General features: G+C 30.4%; 3 protein-coding genes across 6 annotated transcripts; 1 reads left to right on the top strand and 2 right to left on the bottom strand.

Annotated features, from left to right (window-relative positions):
• The first annotated feature begins 735 nt into the window (after positions 1–735).
• Positions 736–3,325, top strand: LOC123306004 (prisilkin-39-like). 4 transcript variants are annotated; one of them, XM_044887867.1, is made up of 3 exons: positions 736–857; positions 2,499–2,814; positions 3,133–3,325. In XM_044887867.1, the coding sequence occupies exons 1-2, from the start codon at positions 817–819 to the stop codon at positions 2,770–2,772; spliced, it is 315 nt and encodes a 104-aa protein (XP_044743802.1). In that variant the 5' UTR covers positions 736–816; the 3' UTR covers positions 2,773–2,814; positions 3,133–3,325. The 4 variants fall into 4 exon arrangements, 3 of the variants coding, with proteins under 3 accessions (XP_044743802.1, XP_044743801.1, XP_044743800.1); XR_006536878.1 differs by lacking the exon at positions 736–857 and adding an exon at positions 1,127–1,354 and having other exon boundaries at positions 2,565–2,861; XM_044887866.1 differs by lacking the exon at positions 736–857 and adding an exon at positions 1,131–1,354 and having other exon boundaries at positions 2,577–2,814.
• Positions 3,326–3,693: 368 nt separating this feature from the next.
• On the bottom strand, positions 3,694–14,144 carry LOC123305979 (5-oxoprolinase). The gene is made up of 20 exons (XM_044887823.1): positions 14,049–14,144; positions 12,324–12,529; positions 12,073–12,264; positions 11,714–12,005; positions 11,094–11,295; positions 10,929–11,026; positions 10,705–10,858; positions 10,401–10,638; positions 10,129–10,339; positions 9,742–9,940; positions 9,319–9,556; positions 8,781–9,058; positions 8,120–8,392; positions 7,701–7,974; positions 5,295–5,539; positions 5,021–5,132; positions 4,576–4,800; positions 4,180–4,423; positions 4,022–4,119; positions 3,694–3,876 (listed from the first exon to the last, which is right to left on the bottom strand). Exons 2-20 carry the CDS (start codon positions 12,495–12,497, stop codon positions 3,727–3,729), a joined length of 3,897 nt encoding a protein of 1,298 aa, XP_044743758.1. The 5' UTR covers positions 12,498–12,529; positions 14,049–14,144; the 3' UTR covers positions 3,694–3,726.
• A 780-nt stretch (positions 14,145–14,924) lies between these two features.
• Positions 14,925–18,026, bottom strand: LOC123305990 (MAM and LDL-receptor class A domain-containing protein 2-like). The gene is made up of 7 exons (XM_044887840.1): positions 17,987–18,026; positions 17,695–17,892; positions 17,434–17,604; positions 16,786–17,231; positions 16,486–16,598; positions 16,279–16,424; positions 14,925–15,877 (listed from the first exon to the last, which is right to left on the bottom strand). The coding sequence occupies exons 3-7, from the start codon at positions 17,555–17,557 to the stop codon at positions 15,210–15,212; spliced, it is 1,497 nt and encodes a 498-aa protein (XP_044743775.1). The 5' UTR covers positions 17,558–17,604; positions 17,695–17,892; positions 17,987–18,026; the 3' UTR covers positions 14,925–15,209.
• Positions 18,027–18,813: the final 787 nt, after the last annotated feature.

Genomic DNA, 18,813 nt, shown 5'->3' with positions numbered 1-18,813 from the left:
AATCATAAAAATAAAAACTAAAATGAATTATTTTGTTGAAATCTTACAATTTTAGTGATATTAAATGTGACAAAACCCAATGTAATTTATAAAAAATAGAAGTAAATTAATTAATTATTTATTACTAAATATTTATGTGTGAAAATATAGGTCTCAAAAAAATTATTAAATTTTTAATTAATCATATTATATTATAATTATAGGCACTTATTTATTATTTGTTTAAATTTTTCAATATATACATTTTAACGATTTATACATTGTATTATTTAATTTGATTTTATATACCAAAAGGAATTGACAGCGATACGCCATTTTCCTGAATTTCGTAAAAATTGTTCGCTAGGTAACAGCTAGGTAACACCTAGTGGGAAAGGTGGATACAAACAGTTTGCAAATTCCATCAAACATTTAGACTGGAATTCTTTAAGCCATTTTTGAATATAAAAATTATTTACACCTTATTTATGAATGCTTATAAATTCTACTTGCATTCCTCCTTAATATTTCAATAATTACGTTATTCGACCAAATAAAGATCGCCATATACTTGTAACAAATGATTTTTGTCTCCTAGTCTGTATGCACAGGCATGTGTATTTTTGACCTTAAAATTTTGTAATCTGTCAAAGATTCAAGATTTAACTCTTGATTCCTCAGTTGGCCAAGACTTATTAGATATACTGTAGTATGGCAACTTAAAACAAATACATCAATTTATAAAAAACACCGAAAAATTTGTGAATAAAATTTAAAGTATAAAATAAAAATAAAATTTAGAAAAATTATTTTAAAAAATTAACAAAAGTTTCAAAAATGTCGTGTGTACCATATGACGGATTATGTTACGGCTATAAGTAAGTAAACGTTTGGCATTTTCTTTAGCTTTGTGGACAAAGATATGAATTGACGTTATTATAGTTGGCATTGGCATATAATTTGGTTAAATTTATCTCAGGATGTATGTAAAAGAATGTGTATTTTCGGCCTTAAATTAATTTTGTATCGTTTCAATGATCCAAGAGTCAACTCTTGATTTCTAAGTTGGCCGAGAACTATTAGATATACCGTAGTAGTCTATGGCAACTTGAAACAAATAAATCAGTATACAAAAAAACACCCAAAAAAATTGTCACCAAAATTTTAAGTACAAAACCAATTTTAGAAAAATTATTTTAAAAAAGATATAAAAAAATTTACAAAATTTAAAACTCGGGATGTCGTGTGTACCATATTATGGGGGCTGTGGTTATGGCGGCTATGGGGGTTATGGCGGCTATGGCGGATATGGCGGCTATGGGGGTTATGGCGGTTATGGTGGCTATGGAGGTTATGGCGGGTGTTATGGATATCGGTATGTTATCGGGCCCCAATAATTGTTTTGCATTTTCTTCAGCTCTATTTATAAAGATACACATTCGCAAAGATACCATTAAAAGCTTGCACTTGCGCAAACTGTGAATTGCACGAAAGAAATTAAATGGGTAAATATTTGATAATCGGCCAAAAATGAGTACAAAAATTCGAATTTATTTTTTCGAATTTCATAAAGTGTACAAAATTAAGTCAGGTTAATACACCGTATTCGATTTTTGATAGGTTTTATTCTGTCAAAATCTTTATAAAATATCCATCCTATCAGATGTAAATAGTCTGTCACTAGATAAATAAACAAAGAAGTGACAAAACCACAAAAACTCGAAAATGAAATCTTGGTGCGATAGGTTTCATACCGTTTGTCCCTTGAACTTAAAAGTATATTACCATAAAACAAAATAATTCAATTACGTTTGTTTAATCTCCTAATTTTGTAACAGGAAAATGATAGTCTACCAGCAAAAAGATGTCATATTGAGTAATCGACACCGTAGAAACTTTCGATATAACACTTCTATCTACACCAACACAAGCATGGATACTACGTCCATTTTTTTTCTATTTTTTTGCGTTAATGAAACGTGGAAAATGACGCGCAATCACTTTTATTTCTAATGATAATTTTCGTGTTTAAAATCATTCTATCTCAGAAAAAATGTTAAATAGTTATGTTTTATATCTATATAATGTAAAATAGCTAGTCCAACCTCTGTGATTATTAAATAAAGTTCTAATAAGATATAATGTATAAATTAATCATGTTATCAAAACTGAGAATTCGCCTTGCAGAAGATACATTTGGAATTTTTTATAATTGGTTTGATAATTTAACTGGATACTTGTTTTGGTCAATTATGAAAAATTAACCCAAATACAGTCTGCGCAAATGTAGAATTGTATCTATATAGGACAACTAAAATTAGCGCATGCGTTCTCTTGAAATGAGGGAGTTTGGGATTTTTAGAAGAGTTCATCGAAGGCAGTCAGCGTACTCATGCATATTTTGAAGAAGTTTCTAAGAATTTAACAACACGAAAACCACAATTATATCATATCTTGTTTCACAAAGAAAGGTTCTCAATTTAAAATTAAAATTGAAATACAGAAATGTGTATTTTTAGTATATCAGGGCATAGACTTAGTAGATGTGGTCCAATCTATAGAGACAGATATCAATTTTCGTTAAGATATCCATATAGGACTTGGTCTCGAAGATCCAGATATTATGCGTATTCACCCATGTGTTATGGAGTAGACTCTTGTTACAAACGTGGATACTCTTCGTATTGTTATTGTGATCCTTGTTCAACTGGTTGTGGATACGGTGGTGGCTGCGGTTATTCACCTTATCATGGATATGGGCATGGATATGGTGGTTATGGGGGATGCTGTTGAATCAACAGCCAATACCAGTTGGTGTGTAATCGATATTTACAGGTACCGATGTTTTAAATCTATACAAAAATTTTTCTTTGGAAGAGAAGGTAGATCAAATCAATTAGTTTTTATTTGGGTGCTAAGAAATATTTTATCTTTTTTTATTACAACACATTCTAGAACGATTTTTAAAACAAAAAAATTTTGTTTTGAACAAAATTAGTATTTTGCCAATCAAAACACTTTTTAGACTTTAAGCAAGCTTTAAGATACTGATGTTACTGATTTAATGCGCGCTAAAATAAAATATTTAAGCTGCGCATGCGTTTCGTACATTATAATGTACATGTGAATAAATAATTTAATACTTTGTTTCAGATACTAAGTCATATTTCAAGATACATGCCCCTTATCTTTTAAGTTTATCCATTCTCGCAGTTTATCAAATGTGCTATTTTGTTATGTGTAATTGTACCATAAGCAAAAAAAAGTCGTTAAAAAAATTGAAGGTAGGCGTAAATTGTCACGATATTCACTGACGACGTGCCGTATTTTTTTTCATAAATGCTATTAACCGTATTGTAATAAGTTAAATAAAATTCAATATAGTTTACCATACTTTTTTAATTTTTTTTAAATTTTAGTACAGGAGACGAAATTAGATCGACTTTCATATAAGACATATTTCTAATATGTTAAGTTCTTTCATCGAATTCATAGCACATTATTAACCTGCGGCGCAAAAAAAGTGATGTTCTAAGTTTGCCGCTATGTGTGTGTTTGTATTTAAAAGGTAATTTAATGAATAGTTAGTTCGGAGATAGCTACAAGAAAAAATTGCATTTGCCGAGAGTTTCTAAATTTTGTAAATTTCACTTGTCATTTGTTAATGGTTAAAATTATAGTAAAAACATGAAATATAAAAATATTCATTTATTCAACAACATTTTAAAGTAAAAATTAACAACAAATTTATACAGATTCTTGTGCTCGGCGATATTCAAGAACACTTCCTCGTTCAGTAAATACTTTTCCAATCGTTTTTTCAACTGTGGTAAATGGTTTCACATCTGAAACTTTTCCATAACCACCTCCACCCGGAGTCAATAACCTAAATGTATCCTGTAAAAAAATGTAAATAAACTGTTAACGATTACTTTAAAAATCTAGACAAAGAAACACTATCTAGAGTAGATACCATCTTATTGAAGGTATGACACCAAATTTTTGTATTTAGATATTTTGTCTCTTTAAAATAAGAACTTACCCCAGGTTGTGCAGTTATAGCATTTTTTGGACCTAAATTAACTATCCTGCCATTTTCTTTTAAAAGTAAATTAACTCCACGTTCTCCATTTTCTCCGCCTAAAAAGAACAAGGCAAAAGTAAATTTTTTGCAACGAAATAGTAGAAAAAAAAGTTAACCTTCTAAACCATATGGTTGAAAAACTCGCCGTTCTGTTAAGATTGAAATAGTTATAATTCGGCGGAATATTAATTCACGGACTACACCATCACCGCCTTTATAGAGGCCATTTCCGCCAGAATTTTCTCGAAGTGAGAAATGTTTTAAAATTACAGGATAACGCCGTTCTAATATTTCTGCGTCTGTAATTCTTGTATTTGTCATGTGTGTATGTACGCCACCTCGTCCGTGCCAATTTGGACCCTAAAATTATTTTTATAAATACTTCAGATTTGCAATAATCACACAAATGACACAATTCCATTTGTGTTAGCTCGATTCACTTTCTAATTTGTCTATCGAGGCTCACAAATAGAATTATGTGATATTAGTGACTTCCAAATTTGAATACATACTGCACCACTGCCTCCAGCAACAGTTTCATAATATCCCCAAGTATCTTCACCGAATGTTATATTGTTCATACACCCTTGCGATGCCGCACAAACATTAAATGCCTTTAAAACAACATCGACTATTCGCTGTGACGTTTGTACGTTTCCTCCTACAACAGCTGCATCGTCACTTGGATCTAATATACTACCTTTTGGAATTATTACTTGAACTGGTTTCAAACAGCCCTACAGAAAAATGAACAAAGTTATTTGCTTACAAAAATATTTCATTCCGAAAAATTTTCAAATGAAGAATCTCGTATAGGCGTTGCGAAGGGGACAGGTAGGCTAAGGTAGTTGTCCCCTTGGGTCAAAATCTGGGTGCGCCTATAGGACCCCGCTAAAAAACTGATTTTCGATATATCTACTTCTACTGCACTGGAGTTGAGCTAAAAAATTCACTTACTTGATTTAAAGGAACATCATGGCCAACCATACATCGTAAACAATATATCAGTGCTGATAAAGTAATAGCTTTTGGAGCATTACAATTACCCCAAACTTCGTATCCAGAACCCCTAGAAAAATAATTTATTTTTGAGTATTTTTAGATTCAGTGGATAATAACTTCTTGATGTCAATTATTTTATTCTTTAAACATGGGAAGATTCCGTTTAGCTATACAGCCTTTTAAAATAAATTCCGAGTAAATAATAGTAATTGGAGAGAGAAATACTTACGTGAAATCACACACTGCTGAACCCTCTTCAATATTTATATTAACTTTCAGCTGAATCGGTGAACCATCGTCAAGATAATCTATAGCTTGTAATGTCGTAGTTTGATTTGTACTATAAGTTTTCTTTCCAATTTCACGTAACATATTTCGTACAGCTATTTCTGCATTTTCTTGAATATAATCCATATATGCCTGGACTACATTCAATCCATACATATCAATCAATTCGCATACCAAAGCGATACCCTATATTCGATAAGAAATTAATATTTGAGTTCTCAATACGTGTATTCTGGAATTACTAAAAAAATGGTTTGCACGCAGTTTTTTTCCTCTAAATATGATATCTAATAGTGGAGGCGCTGGATGGAATTGAGTGTGCAAAATATGAGGACCGCTTATTGTCAATTAATTCTTGTTCAGAAAAGCTTATAAATTAATATCACGAATACCCTTGACAGAAACGGTCAAATGTGAATTTTTTGAACCAAGTAAAGCTACTTTAGGTGTTTATGGGCATTGTAAATAATCCAGTAAATATGTATGAAAATATGGGGTTGCTGTGCAAAAGGTCGGGTAGTTTTGATTTTTGGATATGTTGTTAGTGTTGAGCCCATGACTTAAAATCCAAGTTTTCCACCTCGGGGTGCCAAGGCGCGCCGCGGGGCACGCCACTTTTTAATGAAATATCGAAAATTTGACCATTCCTAAGTGAAATCTCGCGAACGGTTTATTTTACAGAAAATATTATTTTAATAAATTAAAGGGTAATAAATTTGTGGCAGTTTAAGCCCAACACCAGGTTTGTAGCGTAAATAATGGCTGAATTATAGATCTTCAAAATAAATTAACTAAGATAATTGGGATCAATGATATAGGTTGGTAAACCTGCATTATTAATTGATCAGCTGAGTGTTAGTAGTTTAGTAAAAACAAATTAATTCTATTGTCATGTTATTGTCAGATTTGTTGTTTAAAATGATCTGAATGTTGGTGCATGGTTATTGCTTAAAAGTATCATTTTTAAGATACAGAAGTGGCTAGGTCAAGAGAAAAACCCTCTTGAATGGGGCTGGGTATCTACCAGATTTGGGCTCTCTCCCCTCAAAATTGACAGAGATGCAGCTCCTGAATCCCTTCTTAAAATGATATCTTGCAATTGTAAGAAAGCGTGCAAGAACTCATGTGGTTGCCGTAAAGCTGGTCTTATATGTTCTTCTCTATGCACCTGTTCTCTAGGAGAATCTTGCGAAAACGTTTCGGAAATAAATCCGTTTGAGGGGAGCTTTGAAGACGAAGACGACATGCTGGCGTCAATAAATAACTCTAAACATGAAGATATAGGAGAGTTAAATTTTCCACTGGATGAAGAGAACAAGGAGCATCAGGCAGAGCTTGAGCATTTCCATCCTGGCCCATCAAAAATGCGAAAACTTTAAATAGATACTGTTATCGTTATTTGTAACAAATACTTCCAAAGTGTACTGTATTGTTTTAACTAAATAGGACATTCATTGATAAAAAAATGTTAATATATAACTCCTACAAACACACTTTTCATTCTTTCTTTCATAATTTTATTAATACTTTCTTTTATTCTTTTATAGCAAATAAACTAACAAACACAATTAATTTATACGGCGTTTGATTTAAACAATTATATTGTGGAAATATTTTTAAAAAATCACGATTTTCACAAATCTTTGAAAAATTGGTTTATTTTGAAGGTTTGTATTTCAGCCATTATTTACGCTACAAACCTGGTGTTGGGCTTAAACTGTCACAAATTTATTACCCTTTAATTTATTAAAATAATATTTTCTGTAAAATAAACCGTTCGCGAGATTTCACTTAGGAATGGTCAAATTTTCGATATTTCATTAAAAAGTGGCGCGCCCCGCGGCGCGCCTTGGCACCCCGAGGTGGAAAACTTGGATTTTAAGTCATGGGCTCAACACTAACAACATATCCAAAAATCAAAACTACCCGACCTTTTGCACACCACAATGTATTATTTTACTGAACTAAAAGTTCACCTTTTTCAAGTTATTGGAAAACTGCAAATAGGCCATTTTCAAATCGTCGTTTGACGAAAATAAAATATATTTGAATTTTAAACAGGAATAATTTGCGTAACAGCCGGAAACAAAAGTGAATCGGTGAAAAGGCCTATTCGAATCCAAAGAGAAATTTTAAAATTACAAGCATATAGATACAAACTGTCCTAATATTTACAAACATTTAAGATTGTCTATGTTTAGCAGAGCTTCCGATTTTTATTTTTTTATGAAATAATTAGAAATGAAAATTGCAGAGTAGTAATAAAATAATAATAATTGGAATGTATACTGGGGTACTGCTATCATGAAGAATTTCAACATAATATATAGAAAACCAAAGTACTTACTTTTTTATTGGCAGCAATTTGTGCTTTTAAATCAGATATATTGTCGGAAATATTTCTGGATCCAGAACATCCCTCAATTAAACCAGGTTTCATTAATTCATCAATTAATTCCTTTTCCTTAAAAACACCACGGTCAACGATTTTAAAACTTTTAAAACTAGCGCCTTCTTGTGATAATGATGTAGAATGAGGTGGCATTGAACCAGGTGTGATACCACCAATATCTGCATGATGTCCTCGACTTGCGACGAAGAACACAGGCTTTTCAATGTTTCTAAAAACAGTAAAATCCATTTTCTTGAGATATACTTACGAAAATTTTCCACTTTATTGTGACTTGTTTCAGAAGGGATTGCAAGGTCTTAAGAGATTTATTAATTTTAAAAATACGTTAAATCTAATTTAAAAAAATATTTTACCCATAAAATACTGGTGTAATCACTGTTAAATCTGGTAAATGTGAGCCACCAGCTTTAGGATGATTGCTTAAAATCACATCACCATTGTGTAATCCATCGCTGTCATCATTTCCGAAGACTTGTAATTGATATTGAACAGTTTCTTGCATAGCACCTAAGTGAACAGGTATATGAGGAGCATTTGAGACAAGACCTCCATCGGGCCCAAATAATGCACATGAAAAATCCAAACGTTCTTTAATATTTGTTGAAATTGATGTCCTTTGTAAAATCCTTAAAGGAAAACAAATTTATTAATTTCATTGAACTTCAAATCGAGAAAATCATAAAATAATTTTTTGTTTCGGAATTTGATGAAACTTGGTATATAGGGTTATTTTGGACCAAAAAATCAGGTTATTTAACCATTTAGTACACAGTTTTGGGGATATCGCCTAAAATTATGTAGGAATAAATATCTTATTTCGAAGCGATTTGTGTGGTATCTCGAATAAAACGTGAATAGATTGAAAAAAAGTTTGTAAAGTATCGCCTAGAGAATTTTTATTAAAAATATTCTATCCTAGCTCTATTGATACGCACTTAATATTAGCAAATGAAATACATTTTGTGCCTCATTTGGAAAAACTAAAAAAATATTTTTTTTATTTGAATATTTTACCTTCCCATTTGTTCCGCTATGCTCATGAAACGATGACTAAATATACTTAATTGAATTGAATCCCATTCAGTGCCAATTTTTTGTGTTTTATCGCTACCAATTGTAATTTTAATATCTCCATATTTTGTAATAACAGCTGTACAATTCGGTTCAATTAATATTGTGCTCAAATTATCCATAATTATAGCAGGGCCATGTATCGTTTGTCCACTACATAAATTTTTCAGTAAATACACATTTGTTGTTTCATATTTCGTATCAAAGAATATGTTTGTAGTCTAGAAACAGAAAAGAACGGCTTAAAGTTGACGAATTAAATTAGGTGATTATTTATACAGGCTGAGTGTGTTGGACAAAAGTAAGCTCCTATCAATTATTGGATGATTTCAAATAAGATAATTGTAAGAGTATGTTCGAGTAAAATATAAACACTTGGATAAAAAACGGCGGCTATTGTGATATCGTTCGTTATTCCCCTAGATAAAATCCACGCGGGGTATTAAAAATACACAATCGTTTAAATATATCTAATACTCACATGCTCGATAACTGGTTCTGCTTGGCTCAATTCTAACTGATTTTCATCTAATATTGAAGTTTTACCGATACCTCTTACACGAATATCATCAACAATAATATTTCTTTCAGATAATACAAATCCAAATTCATTTTGATATCGATCAAGGAAAACTTGTTTGAAATCATTAAAATCTGGAACATAATTGGGATCCTGTTTTTGGGGAGTACACATTAATGCACAATCTGTACCATCATATCTATAAGAGGAATATATTTTTCTTTACTGACTTATAAAATATCTTGTAAACGATGCAAAATAGAATGTTTTTTGCACATGATTTGTTGGATCCAAATCTAGTGCAAAAAACACGTTCATTTTGCAACTAGTTATATAAAAAGGTATTTGTACATATTACGAAGATTCTGAAACTTTTGCTCTTACCTTAAATGTAAATAAGGTTCGAGAACAATTAAATCACGAGTAAATCCTTGTTTCTCTAATTTTTCAATGCACACATTGCTTAAATGTTGAATACGTTTAATAAAGTATTCAAAATTTTCGATTGTGTAATTAAAGGCAGATGGTTCTTGTGCCTCTTCTACTACATCAGCTAAAGCCATTCCATATGCTGATAAAATTCCTATAAAAAGAAAAACATGTTTTGTTTGGGGATCTCTGTGAGCACATGACTTAAATATGACATCATAAAAAGTCATATGTATGTTTGAAATATTTGACATAATATTATCCACAGACGATATTTCTATTTTCTCGTGACCGTAATATGATGTCAGATAATCACGTTAGCGTGGCTAAAGGAACACAAACCTGCATATTTATGTACAAAGACGGTAGACATTCCCAAAGATTTTGCAATAGCACAAGCATGTTGACCACCAGCACCTCCAAAACAGGCAAGAATATGATTTCTAGTATCATATCCTTTAGCTTGAGTTAACGCACGAATTGGGCGACACATTGCTTCATTTGCCACACGAATAAAGCCCATTGCGATTTCTTCTAAGCTCATTTCTGATTTCTATAAACGAAAGTACATTAAAATTTTAACCTTACATTAACTCAAAACTTTCAAGTCGTACATTTTCTGATTTCAAATATTGATTGATTTCGTTAATCAATTCATTAAATTTCAATAAAGCTGCATTTTTATCCAACGGTTCATTTTCATTTGGACCAAATATTTTTGGAAAATATTGTGGTAATAGACGACCTAGGATAAGATTAGCATCGGTAACTGTTAAAGGACCGTTTTTCTTGTAGCAAGTGGGTCCGGGATGTGCTCCAGCAGATTCAGGTCCAACCACAAACAAACCAGATCTAATAAAAAATTTTATTGATTAATAAGAATTAACTACTACTACTGAAAAATATTGAATACTCAACCTAAAAAATAACATAGAGCCTCCTCCAGCAGCGACAGTATTTACATCTAATTGTGGGCTTTGTATAGTTACACCAGCTGTGGTACTTTCATAAACATGTTCATAAGTCCCTGCATACCGACTAACATCCGTAGAAGTTCCTCCCATATCAAAACCTTTAATTGTCAAGTCATTTTAATTTAGCTCAGATTTAAAGTTAATAATTTGCAGGTATAAATCAATTACCAATAACAGGTTGTTGATTATTTTCATTGTATGTTGTAACAGCATAGCCTACAACACCTCCTGCAGGTCCAGATAAAACTGCTCGCGAACCATTGAATCTATATTTAAATTTAAAAAGGTCTTCAATACTTGTATACGTTCCCTAAAAATCTTGCAATAACTTACTGATTCATTGGTGTTAAACCGCCATCGGACTGCATAAAAAGAACATTTACACCTTTTAAGTTATCTTTGAAACCGGAAGCAAAACTTTGAAGATATTTTTGAATGTGCGGAGTTAAATATGCATCCGCGCAGGCTGTAAATCCTCTTGGCACCATTCGTATCATTGGCATAACTTGATGACTTAATGATACATTTAAAAATCCTGCAATAATAATTAATTTGTGTCTTATTAAATTTGTTTATTGAATTGATTTTTCATGTAATTTTACAATAGGCCTTTTCATCATATCATAAGCGCAAGTGCAGAGTTTATTTTTTCGTACTGACAGCAATAAGTAGGACTAAGAAAGAAGATATTTGTTATTCATTTTATCACATTGGTTATAAATCATTTAGTACGAAACAAATGTGAATCGTGATTTTAAAATGAAAAGCCCTATTGGAAATCGTTTTTCAGAACTATAAATTCAAACGGCAGTGACGTCAACACATAAGAATTTCTTGAGAAAATAATTATATTTAATTAATTTCCACATATAATATCTTTATTTTTATGGGCTTCATTTCAAATACCAAAAATTCTCGTTAAAATAAAGAAATTCTAAAAGAATAATACAAACCTAAATTTTTCGCTATCTCTCCAATTGTTAATTCATGATCATGAAACATATAACTATGAGCTAAAACAACTGCAATACTTTGGAAACCTTCTTCTTTTAATTCTTTCAATTGTCTGGTTACGACATCAATATTTAATTCATCAATAATAAAAATTTCTTCTTTTGTGGTTGCTTCAACACATCTCCATTTTTTAACATTTTGATCTAAGAGGCATTTATTTTTTTGTGCCGGGACAACCCGACAATTTACTTCAATCACTTTTTCATATAAAATATCCGGGGTTTGAATATTCTATAAAAAATAATAGAATATGAATTGATATTTTCTTAATATTTGTGAAATAAATTATCATTATTACCAGTGCGAAAATTTCTGGCCTTGCTTGATTTCCAATAAATAATAAATCTTTAAACCCTTTGTTAATAATTAAAGCCATTCGTTCTCCTTTGCGCTCTAACAGAGCGTTAGTTGCTACTGTCGTTCCCATGCGTATCCATTCAATCTTGGAAGTATTTATTTTACCATTTCCATCCATACATTCTCCACTTTCCTATGAAAAAAATTAAATGCGTAAATGTTATAGCTACATTAATATATTGTATTTTATACTTCTGCTAAAATTCGCCGGATTCCTTCCGTTGGTGCATCGTTATAATTTTGTGGATCAACTGATAATAATTTCATAACACGAATTTTTCCATTTGGACATTTTGCATAAATATCCGTAAATGTACCACCACGATCAATAGCAAACTTAAATTGAGCATTTTTCGATGGAGACATTTTAAAAAACAATACGTTTTCTAAAAATTATTCTAGAAGAGATTTTTTAATTATAAATATCTGAATAAATTTATTAACGAAATGAATCCTTGAAAAAAATTTTTGAGTTTAAATATTTTAAATATTTATTTAGATAAGGATTATCTATTTATCATCTTATGCAAATCAAATACGAACAATTACATCTTTTATATTTATGATAACAAGAGGGAATTTTACAAATTTATAAAAAACCCACACGTAAAACAATAAATTTGTAAATGGTATAGGACACTCGTTAAATACAAATATTTTTCCTCTTTCCTGTTTTGCTTAAGTATAATTATAAACAATCTATAGGTATATAAATTTAAATGGAAATGATTAACATAACGGTCCTGTACCTCCGGGATTCTTGTATAGCCTAGATGTGTACACCAATTAGGAAAAGAGAGTAATGATCTTTAAATGACTAAATGACTAAAAAGATATGATATTTTCATCAAACATAGAATCTAAGAAACTAAGAATCATGCCAATTAATGGTTCCTTTTTACTGAGATTATAAAATTTCAAATAGGTATGTCTTCTATGTATATATGCGGCTTTTTTCTTACTGACATAATCAACGCAGAGCAAAAACTGCTCACGAAATGGTGAAATTAGTCTTTGGAGGACATTTTTCCAATGCAAGTAAAAATAATTAATATTCTTATTAATTAAAACATTATTAAAAGTTTCTCGGGCCGCGACGAAGAATGTTAGTTAGCTTATGAATAGAAATCGAACAGGAAAAACTAACGACCCTTAATTTGATATGCCAATTCCGTCGGAATTAATTTCAACCAATCACAGTTAGACAGGGAAAAGCTTTTTAAACTTACAATAGCCAACTTTTTACGTAAGAAGTCAAAGATAACAAAATAACTGGAATTTTTAAAATGGAATTTTTGTTTACTTTACATAAGAAGATAGTTAACTGAAGACTCCCATAGAAAGATAGCCAGAGACAAGATTTCCATAGAGAGCTAAGCCAATACTAGTTATTTTAAACTTAATTTTTGATTAAGCCATATACAACAATCTGATCGTAAGCCTGTGTGATTGGCTATATAGCTTTTACATTAACATAGATACCAAACTTATTTGCTTGAAAATAGTGGCATTACCCTAGGTTTCCATTCCACCAGAATAAAAATGGGAAAATTTAAAATTTATTTTAAATTTATAAGTGACATCTAGAAAATGTCTAGAACTATAATTTATAAACCATAGTAGAGTAGGGATATAAATACTTTGACAGTTTGTCATTTTTAGGTTAGGGCAATTTTATCGATGAAATTGCCTTGAGTGGGAACTTGAGAAGTGACGAGTTCCCTTAATTAACTATCTTAATCTTAACTAATTAATAATAATTATTTCTAACTGAATAAAATTCTTTTTAAAAGATTTTCCGTGTACATAAGGCTACCTAATCGAATAAAGTATTGGAATTTGTGTTATTGAGATCTTGGTTTGTTTTTAATTATTGTTGATTTCATGAAATTTAATTTGATATAATATGAAACTTACATAAAATTAGAGCCATACGATTAAAAATTTTCAAACAATTGTTTTATAACCTAGATACTTGCTAGTCGTTGTTTTTGACATTACTAGTGATTGAAAACAACACGAAAGAAACATCAGCTTGTTTCTCACATTCTAATTATTTCATCATTTATTATTATAAACATTCAAGTAAGTAATCACCATAAAATGAAATTGAACGTGAAGTATTAAAACTAGTAAATCTGATAAAATTTTCCAGTTATACAGGAAAGATATCTAACATTTTTTTACGATACATAATATTATTTGGAATTAAATTATTAACCTTGAACTTAAGTTTTAAAAATTCGCTTAGAGACAAAATGCTTGTATTAATATTTGTATTATCGTGGTTTTTTATTAATTTTTAGTTATCATTTAAATAAAAATATCTTCGGGAATTTCAGTATTAATGCTGTGGTTAAAAAATTGGAAAATTAATTTCGAAATATGATAGATATTCGTGGTTTTCTTAGCTAATCCTAAAGACCTGTTATCTATTATAGATTTCCTACTTTGGAAAAATTTATTCCAATAAATAATTATAGCAGAAAGTAAAGTTAACATAATTTTTTTTGAAATAGAATACAATTTTTTTTTAGAATCGTTAATCGATAAATTTTTATAAAAAATAATTTTAATGCAAGCAATTAGCTACCAAAACAAAGTGCTAGCTTAATTTTCGAGCTAAAGATTCATTCTCATTTTTGGTCGAACCTTGTAAAGAATGCTGTAAGGGTGGGTGAGGAGGTGGTTAATATCATCAAGTAAAATTTATTTATTGTAAAAAAACTAATATTTTCTTTATTCATATTAATGGAAATAGAATCATTACATAAAATATTTAAATATGTACAACCAAATGTAAAACAATCTAAAATTTTAGAAAGAGACTTAAGTTTAGCAATGGAGAAAATGCTAAAAGAGTTTTGTGCTGTGAATTAAAGTTGTAATAATGCACATACGATTTCATTCAAGTGAGTCTGTACAACTGAAACAGAACCCGAAATAGTCTTTCTATGAACGTCCTTAGAGAATAATATACTTGTTCAAATGTTCATGTAAAGAAAATATTTCATCAAGATTATATACAGAAAGAAAGTTCAATCATTGATAGAGTAAGGACTTGGATTGATATAAAGCTTAAGAATTTTCCAACAACAAATCTGATTCTTTTGATGGAGTAGCCAAAGTAAAGTTTAATATTTCATCTGAAGTTAAATATCGGACATCTGTTGCTGATTCGTTCCAATTTTCATTTTTCTTCGATTCTGTTTTCAAATTTCTCATATATCTTATAACAACTGCAATTAAAATGATAGAACACACGGAGCTTACAAATATTATAATATACCAATGATATGATGTTTCTGGTTCAATTATAACTTCTTGCGCTTGTGATTCGTAGTCGATTTTTGGTTCATCTTCAGGATCAAACCGTTTTGGAATTATACCCATATCATTCATAACGGTTGTAGAGGATAGTTTTGTTGTTGATGGTTTTGCTGGTGAAGATTTGGCTGTTGATGATTTTCTATTGATGATTGTAGTTTGCATTGTTGTTTGACGTTTTGGCGGTGATGTTGAAGTTTTTGGACGCACAACAGGAGTTGTTTGAGGTTTGAGGTTGGTTGTTTGAGATTTAGTTGTGCTAGTTGCTTTGGGAGGCACTATTTTCGTTGTTTGGGATTTAGATAAGGTTGTTGGAGTAGATGTTGTTGTGGATGGTGTTGTTATTGTGAAAATCTTAGTACTCACAGTCCAAAAATATGTAGTTGATTGGTCTATATTTTCTTCGGTCGGGGTTGATTCTGGTAAAGACATTTTTATCAAGTTTTATTAGTTGCAAGTAAGGAAAAAAATTTGTTTAAAGTTTATTCTTGGTACGAATGAAAGAAAAAGACTCTTCGATGAAACAATACGAAGAGAAGTGCTGGATTTAAGAAAAATGGGCTCAGCAATCTAGCAATGTTCTTGTAATGAAAAATTATACAAGTAATGTTGTAAAGTCTTTTTGGAAGAGAGTGGGATATTTATAATAGCGTGATCTGACTGTCCTTATAAAGTTCGTCAAAGTAAAACAAATAGGGGTTGTTTTTATCCCTAGTATATCAACAAATAAATATGAAAAATACTAGCATAATATTATTGAAATCTAACTCGGGTCCGTCTCGGCAATTCTGCTTTTATAATTTAAATTGTATTTTCTTACCGTCAATAATCATACAAATATGAAAATAATCCGGGCAACAATCATTTGATTCCAAACAATTGGAATGGCATTGACATTTTTCTCTTTCTTTTGGTTCAGTTGCATCACATCGTCCTGCACAAGTTAAGCCATCGTAGATGTCCGTACTGCAAATAATTTGTTTTACTAAATTATAACACACTTCCCTTTAAGGTGTAAATTATTTACCTAGTTTCACCTGTGGTATAATCATCTTCTTCATAACAGCTGGTTAGTAATTTTACATCGTCAATTGCTATGTTACTTTCAAAACTATAACCTCTTATGCCTTCAATTATAATCTATGGGAAAAAAATACCATTGAGTAAAGCCCTCCAAATTTCTAAGCTAATGGAATTCTAAATTCAGAAAGTAAATTTTAAAATGATAATCACATAGATACAATTAAAAGTATTATTTTTTCACATTGCTCTTGAGTAAAGCATTTTTGGGAAATTGGTAAAGTTTTTTCATTAAAACGTGACTTACCTGAAATGATTCAGTTATGTTTGGTAATTGAATAATTGCTCGATGCCATTCATCCACATGATGTGGATGCTGATCCACAGTATAGATTGGTTTGATTTTCTCAACATTTTGTGATTCTAATCGTAAGTATACTTGTAATGTACCATCTTTTGATCCATACATATTATAATAAAATTCAAAACATGTGAAATTCTCAATATTATATAAAGGTGAAAATAATCGTGCTGTGTCACCAGGCTGCGCATCCACTGTCTCAATGTACATGTAATATCCAACATTACTTTTACCATATGTGTGATCATAATTTGGTTTATACGAAAAAATGCCTGATGTATTTAGAAAATTTTCTCGTCGCCAATCAAAATCATGATTTATATCTTGGGTCCATCCACATAAATATGGCGATTCAAAATTACAACTTGTTTCCATATTTTTTTCATCGGATTCTAGACAAAAAAAACAAAATGATATTGGTATAATTCTAAGGTACATTTTTGGACGGACTCATAGGTACCCGGATGTTTTTGGATGCATCGTGTTCACAAAATTCCTCTGATTATTTTGGTACCTTTTTTTTCATCCAAAAGATGGGGAAAATGTTTTGTTTGAAGAAAATTTCTAATTAGAAAAATGAATGCTATAACTTACTGATACATTGCGGCAAAATTGTATTCCATTTGGTTGTTGTACAATAAATCGTATCTGCGCCTACCAATTTATATCCGCTATTACAAGAAAATGATACAACTGCATTGTTATATTTCGACGGCATAAATATATGACCATTTGGTATCGATTCGATACTTTTACATTTTGGTTCTGAAACAATTTTTTAAATTTTGTCATTCTGGCGCACGTACATCCTTAATATCGACTAAAATATGAAATAAAATTTAAACGCACACTTACTTTTTGTAACACAAATTGGCACATCTCCATCCCAACGTCCATGATAACAATAAATAATATTATTTCCAACTAATGAATGAGTTGAATGGCAACGTATTCTTGCCGAAGCAGAATTTCTTTTAGCATAACGTACATTTGCATTGTTAATCGATAATTTTGGACATCGTAATGTTGTTAAACTTGTTACAACTTCATATCCTTTATAAATAAAATAATCAAAACAATATAAAAAATTAAAAATAGCACTACAATTTATTTGCACATTATATTACACATTATCTTTTAAACTTACGCCAAATGATAATTAAAAAAATTGCACTAATTACGTTAAAAAATTGTGTTAAATTCATTTTTTGTATTTTAAATGAATTTAGATAACACTTACACAAAGAGAGACTAGACAACGCATTTGCAAAACTTTATGTTCTTATAAATATTCATCGTTTGAATATATAATTATGCAGCCTCAGAAGTTGTTATCAGAAATGCTTCCTGTAGGATATTGATAGTGGTAAAATTATTTTACAATGAGTAGTATGTAATAGGCCCTTGACAATTAAAACATATTGTGATACTCTTTTTTGGAATTTTTAGTAGTAATTTTGATCTTTCTTATAATTTAGATAAATTTACTGACTACTCAAAACGATTTAAAAAATTCAAATTTTCCAAAAGATATATGGTTATCTGTCTGTTTCCTGGTCATACAAACAAACGAAATTTCAATAAAATCTATGTAAAAATTTTAGCCTGCATTGTTTTTGAACGCTCCACATAAAACTTTTTTGAAAATTTTAAGATGTTTTTAAGCTGTATTTAATGGCAATACTACTGCAAACTACTTAAATTCGATAAAAGTGAAAAAGTGTTAATGTGCCTAATCAACAGTAGACAATTTGTGTTACGACAACAGGCTTAAACTGGGTTTCAGTAGACGTCGTTGAATAAATAGATGGATAGTAAGAAACTATAGTAATTTACAACAATACTGTTGCAATGTATAAGTTCATGGTCTTATTCCATAAATCACTGCTTTATTACCTGCTAAACGTCATTAGTCATTTTGACAAACAGTTTAAATTTTATCCATTTTAATGCTGTCTAGTAGTTATCTATTTT

This window comes from Chrysoperla carnea, chromosome 1, assembly GCF_905475395.1.
Source record: "Chrysoperla carnea chromosome 1, inChrCarn1.1, whole genome shotgun sequence".
In the NCBI taxonomy this organism is placed as follows: Eukaryota; Metazoa; Arthropoda; class Insecta; order Neuroptera; family Chrysopidae; genus Chrysoperla; species Chrysoperla carnea.
Note: the sequence above shows the minus strand (reverse complement) of the source record. Positions and strands in the feature narration are given on the sequence as shown.

Bases quoted from the DNA above. Each gene is read 5' to 3' on its own strand.
- LOC123306004 (XM_044887865.1), top strand. From the start codon at position 1,218: ATGTCGTGTGTACCATATTATGGGGGCTGTGGTTATGGCGGCTATGGG. The intron at 1,355-2,564 runs GTATGTTATCGG...ATTTTCGTTAAG, and splicing joins GGCGGGTGTTATGGATATCG to ATATCCATATAGGACTTGGT.
- LOC123305979 (XM_044887823.1), bottom strand. From the start codon at position 12,497: ATGTCTCCATCGAAAAATGCTCAATTTAAGTTTGCTATTGATCGTGGT. The intron at 12,265-12,323 runs GTATAAAATACA...TTTTTTTCATAG, and splicing joins TCCGGCGAATTTTAGCAGAA to GAAAGTGGAGAATGTATGGA. The intron at 4,801-5,020 runs GTAAGTGAATTT...ATTTTTCTGTAG, and splicing joins ATGATGTTCCTTTAAATCAA to GGCTGTTTGAAACCAGTTCA.
- LOC123305990 (XM_044887840.1), bottom strand. From the start codon at position 17,557: ATGCCGTCGAAATATAACAATGCAGTTGTATCATTTTCTTGTAATAGC. The intron at 16,599-16,785 runs GTAAGTCACGTT...TTTTTCCCATAG, and splicing joins ACATAACTGAATCATTTCAG to ATTATAATTGAAGGCATAAG. The intron at 16,425-16,485 runs GTAAATAATTTA...AATTATTTGCAG, and splicing joins TATACCACAGGTGAAACTAG to TACGGACATCTACGATGGCT.